The sequence below is a fragment of the Lissotriton vulgaris genome, chromosome 10, assembly GCF_964263255.1.
Source record: "Lissotriton vulgaris chromosome 10, aLisVul1.2, whole genome shotgun sequence".
NCBI lineage: Eukaryota > Metazoa > Chordata > Amphibia > Caudata > Salamandridae > Lissotriton > Lissotriton vulgaris.
The window spans coordinates 616,703,731-616,716,961 of NC_141698.1; the positions used below are offsets into that span (position 1 = coordinate 616,703,731).

Genomic DNA, 13,231 nt, shown 5'->3' on the forward strand with positions numbered 1-13,231 from the left:
TCTCACCGGTCAATGGATCCCTGAACACTGATATCATCTTCCACACCACACGCAGAGCTCAATGGCAAAAGGCGTTCCACACCCTACTCACCGTCTCTTCCACCAAGAAATCCTCTCACAGCCTAACTCTTTCCATCACGCCATCCCAACTCTTTCCAGGCAGAGCCACCATCACTATCTACAATAACGGGATTGTCCTATCTCAATCCACAGACAGGAACCTGGAACTACTAGACAACTTGTTCCAGACTCTAAAGAGCACCTCTCCAACTCGCGGAACAACATCTCAATTAGGGACACACCTATTACCCCGGACCCCCCATCTCCCACCCGCAACTCCTCTATCCCAGTTCAGCACCGGGCAGGTGACTCACGCGCCTCAAACACTGACACAGATTGCTCCCCCTCATACACCACCCACACCCCCACCCCTTCTACCAACTCACGGGCATCCACACTCTTCATCAACACTACTCACACACCTACAGATGGCTTTAACACCCCGCTCACCCCAGACAGCACAGCTCCCTCCCACAACACACCTAACCTAGTTCAACACCAGAACAACACCCCTATTTATAAATCCCCCTCATTATCCCCCCCCTATACTCAGCCCCCTTTACCCTCGACCTAACCACGCAGAACACACATCCTCTCTCAATCTAACTCCCCCTCCCCACAACAGGGCCACCTCCAATCTCATCTCCCCTCCTACTCTCAGCCCCCACTACCCGACCGGTACCCCCACCACCACTATCAGTCTCCCAGACTACACCTTGATCCGCCCGCCTACCATCAATGCCCTCACCCAGACCGCCAACCTCCTAACTACCTCATCCACTCCTCTCCCGCCCAAAACTTCTCTCCCCCCTAACATCACCCGGTACACTAACACAACGCAACCCGTTCGAACACCAGCCCACCCTCCCATCAGCACGTGAATTCCCTGGTCAGTCATTCACCTTTGACTACCACCCCCAACCCCACCCCCTCCCCCTCCACCTACCTCACGATGGACAACACCCCCTCCACCTTCCCCACGATGGACAACATCATGGCCACTCTCTTCCAGATCAAAGAAGACATACACATCATCAAAAAACTACTCTCCATACACCCCATACACCCCTTACCCACCCCCACGCCCCCCCCCCAAACTGGCCACTCCCCCCACAGCAGACACCCTCACACACCCGCCCAAATTGGCCACTTCCCCTACGGCCGACACCCACACCCTACACCGGGCGTCAATACCTGTTCATAGTCGCAACTTCTGCCCTCGGCCCCCTCGCCGTCCCTGCAACCCCGCACACAACTTCACCTCCCAACCCATCTTGTCCTCCGCCCTCCCAATTAACTCTCCCACTCAACTCTCCCCCAACCGGACCTCAATGCCAGCTCGCAATCGCAACAACCGTCCTCGTCGTACCCACAACCCTACTTCTGATCTCGACACACTCACCCTTCTCCGCTCCTATGACCCAGCATCCCAAAATGACACAACCACCCCACACCTCACCATTCCCTCGATACACTCAAATCCCCTTAGACTCCCCCACACTAAACAGCAGATCCTCCATCCCCAATAACCTCAGAAGAGTCCCCCTCGCTCTTGAACCACCCACCACCCCCAGCACACCCCGTCTCAAATGCACCCTCCTCAATTGTAGATCGGCCTCGAAACATGCCGCCGCCATTGCAGAGCTCCTCTTATCGCGGGACCTCGACATAATCATACTGACTGAAACCTGGCTAACTGAATCTTCTACACCTATAATGGACATTCTAGTTCCCCCCCCCCCCCCAACTACCACATTATCAGGCTCGACAGATCAGGCCAACTGGGGGGTGGAATCGCATGCATTTACAGGAACAACATCTCTGTTCGGAGAGCCAACTCCGCCTCACTACCATCTCCAACTTCCTGTGAATACATCTGCCTCGACATTATCAGTGAGGGCAAACCGATATGCTCTCTTCACAGCATTTACCACCCTCCCAGGGACAACTTCACCTTTTCCCAACAAATCATGGATATGATCTCAACCAATTCCGGGCGGCAGCTCACCCAAATATACCTTGGGGACTTTAACCTCCACTGGAAAGATCGTAATGACGCGGTGGTAAATAGTCTTAAAAATTTCCTCGACGCCCTTAACCTCACCCAAATATGCAACAGCCCGACCCACGAGAAAGGCTCTATCCTTGACCTGATCATCTCCAAAGAGGACTCTATCCTACTCGAGTCCATCCAACCCTGTGACTGGTCAGATCACCATATTATCACATTCTTCATCAATGAAAAAGTTAAAGTCAACCCGACTCAATTCCTTAAACCGAAAGTTTGGAAAAGAGACATGAAAAAACTCAACCCAGGCTCTTTGCCCCCCAACAGGCGCAATCTCCTACTTCCACCGACAGACGATACGGACGTTCAAACCCTGACTGACCACTATCTCAATGCTATGACCACAATAATTAATGAGGCTGCACCTATGCAGCTGAAAAGAGTCACTACTAAAATCTCCAACCCATGGTACGACGGGAGTCTCAATGAGGATAGACTAAACATGCGAATGGCTGAACGTATCTGGAGAGCAGCTCCCTCTGCAATGCACCTAAAAGACCTGAAGAAAAAGAGAAACGCCTACTTCAGGAAAATAAAACGTACAAAATCAGACTTCTTCAGCCTCCAGCTCGACCAGGCAAAAAACAGACCGAGAAAACTATTTGAGCTTATCAGATCACAATCCAAGGAACAACCCCAACCACTTAACACTGCGAGTAAAGCACCCTCCTGTGAAGACTTCGCTGCTTTCTTTATCCAAAAAACTGACAACATAAAAAGCGATCTCCTTATTGATGCAAGCCTCCATTCCAAACCCCAGTGCCCAGCAACCGCTGAACCAAAAAACAATGCTACATGGTCAACCTTTGGCACATACTCGGAAGAAGAAATTGGTAAACTGCTCAACACCCTGAAACCATCCAATCACCTCACGGACCCCTTGCCTGCTTCCGCAGTAAAAGACTTTACCCCTTTGCTTCTCCCTCTCTGGACTAAAATTGTCAACAGCTCTCTCCAACAAGGAAGCATCCCTGACTCCCTCAAAGTTGGTCAAGTCACACCTCTACTAAAAAAGCCCACAGCCGACCCCTCTGACCTCAACAACTACCGACCCATCACCAATATTCCCACCCTCGCCAAACTACTAGAAAAATCCGCACAACTACAATTGACTAAGCACATTGAGCAATTTGATCTCCTCAACCCGCACCAGTCAGGCTTCCGAGCGGGACACAGTACTGAAACGGCCATGACGCACATAATTGACGACGCACTTCAAATGCTAGACCAAAACGACACTTGCCTCCTCATCCTTCTTGATCTCTCTTCAGCATTCGACACCGTTAAACATGAGAATCTGCTAGAACTCCTAAACACAAGAATGGGTTTATCTGGAACTGTTCTCAAGTGGTTCACTTCCTTTCTTCACAACAGGACGCAGAAATTCAAGAGCAACAACCTGATGTCCTCGCCAATACCTGTAACGCTAGGAGTCCCCCAGGGCTCCTCTTTATCCCCAACTCTGTTCAACCTAGTCATGGAACCACTCACCACCTTGCTACAAGCATCCAATGTACACTTTCACATGTACGCCGATGACACCCAACTTTATCTCAAATTACAATCTCCCAATGACATCCTGCTCCTGAACGCAACAATCAGATGCACCCAATCCTGGCTTGCCGATAATCACCTCAAACTCAATGCCCTGAAAACAGAGTTCCTTCTGATCTCACCTCCAGCTAAGAGCTCCACTGCTCAAACCTGGCTTAAACACCTAACTGCACTCAATGTCCAACCCACCATCGTGGACTCAGCAAAATCTTTAGGCATTACACTTGACACCAATCTCAACATGCAGCAACACATCAGCAAGGCAACTAAGGGAGCGAACTTCCAGATCAATACTCTGAGAAAACTTAAACCCTTCCTCCCAGCCAAAGACTTCCAAACCGCAGTACAAGCTATAGTCATCCCCCGAATTGAATACGGCAGCACCGCACTAGTCTGACTCCCCCTAACCACAACCGCACCACTAAGAGCCTCCCTAAACGCTGCAGCGAGACTCATCACTGGGTCTAAAAAGCACTCCCACATTACCCCTGACCTGAGAGCCCTGAATTGGCTGCCATTTGAAGCCAGAATACACCTGAAAATCGCCTGCATGACACACAAGGCGGTTCACCTTAAATCACCCGGTTACCTCGCCCAGAAATTGACAATATCTGGCGGAACCAGAAACACTAGAGGCACAAACAATCTTCTGCTGAAACCGCAAAGATTCCGGAAGGAAAAAACATATAAGCGCTCCTTCTCTGGAATGGCACCTAGGATCTGGAACTCTCTCCCTTCAGAAAGCAGGCTTATCCCATCCACTACACTCTTTAAAAAAGAAGTAAAAGCTATCCTCATGGCTAAATACACTTGAACTAGTATCTAGAACTCTGTTAACACTGTACTACATGCTTCTACCTGCTTGACCCCTTTGCCTACTTGTATGAGTAGTCTCCCTCACATACCCCGTATGTAACCTAGTTGTACTGTTTGATTTATTGATGTATCTGACTATGCCCCCTCATATACCCCTCTATGTAACCTATTTGTACTGTTTTGATTTATTGATTTATTTGTATGATTACGCCCCCATCATGTACCCCTCCATGTAACCTATTTGTACTGTTTTGATTTATTGATTTATTGGTATGAGTACGCCCCATCATGTATCCCTCTATGTAAAGCGCTTTGATATCTGCAAAGATCTTGTCCGCGCTGTATAAAACTTTTAAAATAAATAAATAATTCAACACTAATCCTTTATGGGTACCGGAGTAGCGTGCTACCCGCCGAAAAAGCGTTTCGACGCCTCGTCAGGGGTAGTAAGTGCTATATAAATGCAATTACAATACAATACATGTTTATCTGCTAATAATGTGATCGGCAAAACGGAAGTTATAGAATTTGCACAGTAGCTACTAAACATCGCCATGAAAAACGAGCCATGGATTAAAAGGGCTCCATCTCAAACATTTTGACCTTCCACCTGCCAATCAGGGACCCGCGTGAGGATTACCCATTACAACAGTCTTTAGATTGAGCTCTTACTTTAGGGACTTATTGTAGCGAAAGTAGGTTATTTTGTTTATATTTTCCTAATAGGTAAGCCTGCCCTTTAAGTGAAGAGAGCGCCAACATTGTTTCAGGTATGCTAAAATCAACAGAAGATGTAAAAGGCTCATTTTCGGGAAAAATAACTGGCCCTCTACAATTCAGACACGTTAATGAAAAAATTGTGCAAATACTTGATGTGTAAGAATAATTAAAGATATTGCATTTTTAGCACCATTGTTTTGTGTTGCATCAATTTATAATTTCATATGCTTTCCTACTCCCACCCACTAGGTGTCAGTATAAAACCAAGAAAGTACAACAAAACTGGCAATGGTAATTATCGTCTGTAAAGGAATATGTAGCGTGCAAATATCTCTGCTCCTACCTATTCTGTTGTACTAAGGCAGCTTTAAAAGGAATTGAAAAATAACGATTTCATATATTTTGCTAGGATTATCCCTGGGGATGGTTGTTTTCAGGGGCACGAGTCATTTGCCACCAAATCTCCAAGGTCAGACACACGACTCGTTCACATCCCGTGGCCATTTCTTGGAAGCGGCCATTGTGACTCACCTCGTTGATGTCCACGTGCCCATAGGGCGGTTTGCGGTGGCGGTACATCCAGAAGGCCAGTAGGATCGTCATTGAAAGGCCAGTGATGGGCAGCAACGAATACACCAGGATGTTAAGAATGGACGGGGCAGCTTGAGGCTTTGGTCCAAACGTTTCTGAACATTTGATGAAAATACAAGAGGTGAGTACAAGATAAAACATAACAAATTTAAACCTGTAAAATGTATTTGTTAAACGAAACTTTACGCACTGCTCCACATACTCAATGATCAACAATAATTTCAAATCCGAAGGTATTACCGGCCCGCTGCAACCCAAACTGTGGCATTTTTCTACCAACCATAGGAATATTCCAACTGCTTCGATACACGCTAAATCCTTAAAGCCAAACGCGACAATGTGCTTGACAGGAAACTATGCCACTGGAAACCAATTTAAAGGAACATTGGCACATTGCTTCACTACTAACTTAAATTATGGACTATTCTAATTTAACCAGGGCCATGGCGGGGGTCTCCAAAACTTCGAAGGGGCCCCATTCGACCTAAAGTCAATATCTGGGAGATTCGGACATTCTGCAGTGGGGCCCCATCATTTTGCGTTATGCTACTGTCTGCATAACATGCGGATCTCAGGGAGCCAGAAAACGCACCAGTGCCTTTCAGGGAGTGGGATATGGCCCCAAGACCCAGCGCAGCCGAGGTCTGACAGACTGAGCTCATCCGAAGACTGTTCTCCTGGTAAAAAGGGCGAGTGATGGCAGTGGCGTGGAATTGCTGTGAAACGGCACGACATGACGCCGATAACAAAGGGGCAATGGATCTTTTGACCATAAGGGCCCAGTTCCCAACAACAATTCTTTTTTGGTTTGCTTTCGGAAAACTCAGAGCTCAAGTCTTCAAATCTCTAAAAACATCACAAAAGTGCACTAAGTGTGGGCTCTGGGTCAGCCCCTTCTGCTGCCTTTCCATTTCCTTTATTCATTAGCGAACCGTTGGTTGGGCTACTGTCAAGTGTAGATAAGCCCAAGACATTTCACTGATATCAACGTAACGTTTCCACTTTACACTTACAATCTGCAAAAGCTGAGGAAATAACACTGCCTCACAGCTGTTTCAGCTAAGTTTAATATACGATGGCTAGCACGCCAACTGACGCAGAAGCCATCTCAGATGAGGGGGTGGATTCTCCCGGTCTCTACAGTGCTTGCAAGATTGTCAAGTGTTGCTCTCATCACGTCTCGCTTCCCTGCCGCAGTTAGCGCTGCAGGGACAGAGTGGCTGCCTCTCACCAACAGCAGCAAGCTTCGATTCTGAGAGGAATCGCCTTATCTAAGATTGTTGAGTCAATATCATAACAGTATGTGTGTCTTTGCTGAAGGGATTTCGTGGAGGTCTACTTCATCATCGGATGCTCGCAGACGGTGGTAGTGGCTGCCAGGTAGGCCCTTAGTACACATTTGCAAAAATAACAGTTGATGACAGAATGCAGAACAATGTCATACATTCACCCCAGTACAGAGATCTGGGTCTAAATCCATAGTTTTTTTGCACTCCACACCACCGTTGGTTTTCCTTAGTACACATTTGGCAATTATTGAGGTCCTACCTCACGCACAAGAGCTTGGCATTTAGGCATCGCACAATCACCACATCCTTAATCTGTGCAAAGTGCGGCACTTAACACTCAGCTGTATCAACCACTTGGCCATGAATTAGGGCATTTCAGAAGGGAAGAGTAAATGGACTCTGGTGGGGTTTGTCCACTCCATAGTAAGGGGCGTTTCTGCTCTCCACTTCGCGACCCCTTGGGGCTAGTCGTGCTGTTTCTGCAGAGCTCTCATAGGCATCTCAGTGCAGTGACAGCAAGAGGTGTTTGGAGGGGTCCCCTGCATGTTCAAGTGAATAGGTGGGCAATGCGTACAAATGAATCAATCACCTTGTTCTAAATGAGAAGGCAAAGTGTACTTTTTGCCCCTACGCCGTTCTTTACTTCAGATCCAAAACTCGAACAGACAAGCGTAGACCCAGGTTTTTCTTTAGTGCATGATTTTATTTTTGCCAATGCCGCCATGTATATGTGTGTGTGTGTGTATATATATATATATATATATATATATATATATATATATATATATATATATCAAACACAGTCAGGAAGCACAATTGAGAAAGGCCACAGGAAGCTTAATAAAAAGTCCATTTATTGTGCATTCGAACTCTTGCCAGCAGTCCAGTCTCAGTACAACCGGCTTCTTAAAATAAAGTGCTCTGCCAGACGCGTTTCTGGAAATACCTTCCTTTCATCAGTGGCACAAAAGGTAAAGTGAGCCTCACGTTGCTTTCTCAATTAAGAACACCTGCTTGTGTAGGCGTGGCATTCACAATGCCTCATGGTGTTCGTAGTTTTTAATCCAAGTGGAAGCGACGCTCACTCACCATTTAAAAATGCAAATGTTCAGCCCCAGTGGGTAGATGCACAGTGTTCAGTGACAGGGCTGCGCTGCTTTACAGTTTTCAAATGCGAACTTTTGCAGGCTCCAGTCCTGAATTGCAGCCTGCAACTGCTTCCTTCTGACAGTCCCAAACTCGAAATGCAAGATTGAGCAGACCTGCTTGAGCACAGTGAGCCTTCCTCGTTAGGCGTGCAAGCCCCATAAATCAAACACAGTCAGGAAGCACAATTGAGAAAGGCCACAGGAAGCTTAATAAAAAGTCCATTTATTGTGCATTCGAACTCTTGCCAGCAGTCCAGTCTCAGTACAACCGGCTTCTTAAAATAAAGTGCTCTGCCAGACGCGTTTCTGGAAATACCTTCCTTTCATCAGTGGCACAAAAGGTAAAGTGAGCCTCACGTTGCTTTCTCAATTAAGAACACCTGCTTGTGTAGGCGTGGCATTCACAAGCAAGAGGTGTTTGGAGGGGTCCCCTGCATGTTCAAGTGAATAGGTGGGCAATGCGTACAAATGAATCAATCACCTTGTTCTAAATGAGAAGGCAAAGTGTACTTTTTGCCCCTACGCCGTTCTTTACTTCAGATCCAAAACTCGAACAGACAAGCGTAGACCCAGGTTTTTCTTTAGTGCATGATTTTATTTTTGCCAATGCCGCCATGTATATGTGTGTGTGTGTGTATATATATATATATATATATATATATATATATATATATATATATATATATATATATATATATATACACACACACATACACACGTGTGTGTTTATGTATATACATATACACATACATTTAGGCCATGTCATGTTATCTAGATCAATTGAACTAATAATCGAACATTTATTACTACAGTGCAAAGATAACATTTCATGTTTATTGCTGAAAAACTGGTAAAGGAAAAACTTTTTTACTGTCTATCAGACTACAAATAATTACTTTGCACAGAGAACGAATAGTTTACCTGTCGGTGTAGTTTTGCAGCTTGAAGATCTTTCTGGATTCACTATGCTGTGCATTATTCCGCGGTCTAGTGGTTTGGTCCAGAATCGTTGTCTTTTCTTTCTTTCTTTTTTTTGTAGCCCAGGTGGGCGTCGACGTCCTACCTTTTTGGTGCACTTCCTGTGACGTCGGCATGCTTCCTGCGGAAGCTCCCACCTTTGTGCACCATCTTCGGATTCTTTTGTCTACTGTTTTTGTTGCCTGTAAATCCTTGGCAATGCTTTCAAGTTCTTCCTTAAGTAAACGATTTTTCACTTTTTCCTTTAAAGTGTCTCTTTGTATTTTATTCTTTGTATTTCCACCTTCTTCTCCTGCTTCATCTTTTTGGCGGAGGTGGGTGTGTTCGCTAGTGGATAAAAAAAATCTTCAAGCTGCAAAACTACACCAGGTAAGAAACTATTCGTTTTGCAGTGTGAATCTTTCTGGATTCACTATGCTGTGCATAGACTTTGTAGCGGTTTGTTATGTTTGTGGCGGCTGGGTGGAAGATGAGTTGGTTGTTGAATATATGGTGAAGCACTTTCTGTCCTACTTGTGCTTCTTTGTTCATTTGTATATCCACGCAGTAGTACTTAGTGAACATGTGCACTGAAGCCCATGTTGCCACCAGGCACATGTCCTGAATGGGTGTGTTAGCCAGGAAGGCTATTATTGCTCCCTTTTTCCTGGTAGAATGGGCTTGTGCCCCCTCTGATAGTTCTTGCCCTGCCTGTTTGTGGCAGAATTGTATTGTTAGTGCGATCCATCGTGCAATGGTGTCTTTTGTTACTGGTCTACCCAGGAAACTGGCTGCGAAGGACACAAAGAACTGCTTTGTCTTCCTGTGCTCCTTTGTTCTTTCTATGTAATGCATTACTGCCCTTCTAGCGTCCAGAGTGTGCAGTGCCCTCTCTGCGCTTGTGGATGGTTTCTGAAAGAAGCTTGGTATCTGTATTGTTTGGTTCATGTGGAACCTTGACACCACATTTGGCATGCAGTGTGGGTCCGTTCATTACCACCCTGTCATTGTGTTTTTGGATATAGGGTTCTTGCAGCGTTAGTGCTTGCAGCTCGCTTACCCTGTGCAGCGAGGTGATTGCCAAGGCTGTCTTTATTGTTCGCATTTGTAGTGAGGACTTATGGATGGGTTCAAAGGGCGCTTTCATAAGTTCTGTTAGGACTAAATTAAGGTTCCATGCCGTTAGGCATCCTGTTAGGTGGTGCAATCCTTTTTGCCCCTTCCAGGAATCTCTTTACTACTTGTGATGTAAAGAAGCTCTTTCCTGTCTCTCTTCTTGTTTAGGCTACTATTGCTGCTAGGTGTACTCTTAGCGAGGATGAACTTAGTTTTGCTTTCAGCAGGTGTCAGATATCTTAGCACCGTTGATTCCCCTGTCATCCTATTGTGTAGTTTTTTCTTGCTGCATCATTGTGTGAACCTCTTCCATCTTGCCACATAGCACCTTCGTGTGGTAGGTCTCCTTGACTCTTATAGCACCCGCAGGGTGCTCTCCGGCAGCCTTAGGTGTACAAACTATGTCTTCAGGAGCCATGCAGCTAGGCTGAGGCTCTTTGGCTCTGGGTGTAGTACTTCTCAGTTTTTCCCGAACTTGTGGGGTGGTCCCTGTGCCATTTCCATTATTTGTGAGTACCAGGTCTGTCTTGCCCACTGTGGTGCCACCAGGATCAGTGTCATGTTGCTGGTTCTGCACTGGTTGGGCACCCTGTGTGTCAGTGGTATAGGGGGAAAAGCGTAGGCAAATATTTCCGACCAGCTTATCCATAGGGCATTCCCCTGGGATCGTTCCCCTGGTTGCTTGGATACGAAGTATCGGCATTTTGCATTCTGGTGTGTTGCAAATAGGTCTATCATCGGTGTTCCCCACTTCCTGAATAGCCTTTGCGTTTCCTGTGCATTAAGCTCCCACTCGTAGGATGTTGATGTCTGTCTGCTGAGCCAGTCTGTTTCCACATTGTCCTTCCCTTGTAGGTGAATGGCTAGCAGGTCTATTTTGAGTGGGACGGCCCATCTCCATATTTTCTGCGCTAGGTCGGATAGTGCGACTGATTGTGCTCCTCCCTGCTGGTTGATTTAGAACATCGTTGTGTTGTCTGTTTGTATCAACACTCTCTGGTTGTACAGTTGTTTGTGGAAGGCCTTCAGGGCGAGGAACACTGTCTTCAGTTCCAGGTAGTTGATGTGTCTGACCGCATCTGCTGGAGTCCACAGACCCCTCACCTTGAGCTTGTTCATGTGTGCTCCCCATCCCATCCTGGATGCGTCTGTGGTGATGGTCACCGTTGGGGTTGGTGGTGTTAAAGGCTTCCCTTTTGTAATGTTCTCCTTGTTCCACCACGTTATCTCCGCCTGCACTGCGTGCGTTACAACCACTAGATCGTCCCAACTTCCTGTAGCTTGTGACCATTGTTGTTGCAGCCATTCCTGGAATGATCTCATGCGGAGCTGTATATTGGGGACCAGGTGTATGCAGGACGCCATCATCCTCGATCTTGCTCGCTGTCCTGTCAGAGCTTGCCCGTTCTGGTAGTGGCATGTCTCCTTCAGCAGGGCCAGTGTTCTCTTGTCGCTGGGGAACACCTTGCTCTGTATGGTGTTGATCTGTGCACCCAGGGAGATCTTCACTTGCTCTGGTTCCATTGAGGATTTTCCCCAGTGTATGGAGAATCCCAGGTCTGTCAGCGTTTCTGTGACTCGTTGTGCGTGTTCCTGTTCCTTGAATGCCCTGTGAGAACTTGCTTTTATTAGCCAGTCGTCGAGGTAAGGGTATACATGAATCCCTTCCCTCCACAGGAACGCTGCCATGGCCGCGAGACATTTGGTGAAGACCCTTGGTGCGGATTTTAGTCCGAAGGCTAGGGCTGTGAACTGGTAGTGTTCTTTGTTAATCTTAGTAGATGTTTGTGCTGCCTGTTCATGGGAATGTGCAGGTAGGCATCTTTGAGGTCTATGGTGGGCATGAAGACTCCGTCCCTTATCTGAGGAATGACCTCTTGTAGGGATGTCATTTTTAATTTTTGTGTCTTTATGTATTTGTTTAGGAGCCTTAGATCCAGGATGGGTCTTAGCGTTTCGTCCACTTTTGGTACTAGAAAATTGTTGAAGTACAGTTCCTTTCTCTGAAAGGAACTGGTTCGATGGCCTCCTTTTGGAGGAGTTCTTGTGCTTCTTCTTGGAGTAGCGCTAGTTCTTTTCCTGAATGCACCTTCCTTTTTAGTTTTCTGTTTGGTGGTTTCTTTTCCAGTTCTATACAGTATCCAAACTGTATGATGTTGAGTATCCATTTGTCTTTAGTTCTCTTCTTACACTCCTGGAAGAAATGTCTTAGCCTGCCTCCTACCGGTGTTACATGTTCGTTGATGTTTGGTCCGTGTAACCCTCTCTTGTTGACCTTGATGTGCTCCACCTTCGGAGGGGTCGTGTGGGTGGGCACGCTTTGCGGGACTGAGTCACTTTGAGGTGGGTATCTGGCCCCCTCTTCTTGTTTGCCCTCGTCCATTCGCCCTCCCGCGAAAGGACTGGCCCGAGGCTGGTACTGCCAGGTTTGTTTTTGCGGTCCCTGCTGTGCTTGATTGTCGCCCTGGTGGGCTTGCTGGAATGTCTGGTGTGATGTTCCCGCCTGGTTTCCTCCCCTTCCGTTTGGTTTCCATGTCGGGGTACCCCTTCTCATCCCTCTGAATTGTAAGGCCCCCTTGGACCTTGCAGTTTCATTTTCTTTCTTGAGCTGGGTGAGTTTTTCATCCACCGGTGCCCCGAACAGTGTTTCTCCATTGAAAGGAGTGCTCCGAATGTTGTTCTGTACTTCCGGCTTGAAGCCCAAGGTCCTGAGCCAGGCATGCCTCCTTTCTGTGATTCCTATCATCAGAAGCCTGCTGGATGTGTCAGCCCCATCCAAGGCTGTTTTCAGGCAAGAATTTGCTATATTTTTTCTTTCCTCCACCAGGTGTGACGCTCTTTGTTGGTATTGCTCGGGGAGGTGCTTGAGCAGCTGTCCGACCTCGTCCCAATGCTGGTACTGGTGTCCGTTT

The 13,231-nt window shown here is 46.9% G+C and overlaps 1 protein-coding gene across 2 annotated transcripts in view; it reads right to left on the minus strand.

Moving 5' to 3' along the window:
• ACVR2B (activin A receptor type 2B) overlaps positions 1-13,231 on the minus strand; it is a 413,701-nt gene that overhangs the window by 199,313 nt on the left and 201,157 nt on the right. For both annotated transcript variants that reach the window (XM_086941456.1, XM_086941457.1), the window contains exon 4: positions 5,750-5,904. In XM_086941456.1, the coding sequence (XP_086797582.1) occupies positions 5,750-5,904 (155 nt within the window). The remainder of the gene's footprint in view (positions 1-5,749; positions 5,905-13,231) is intronic.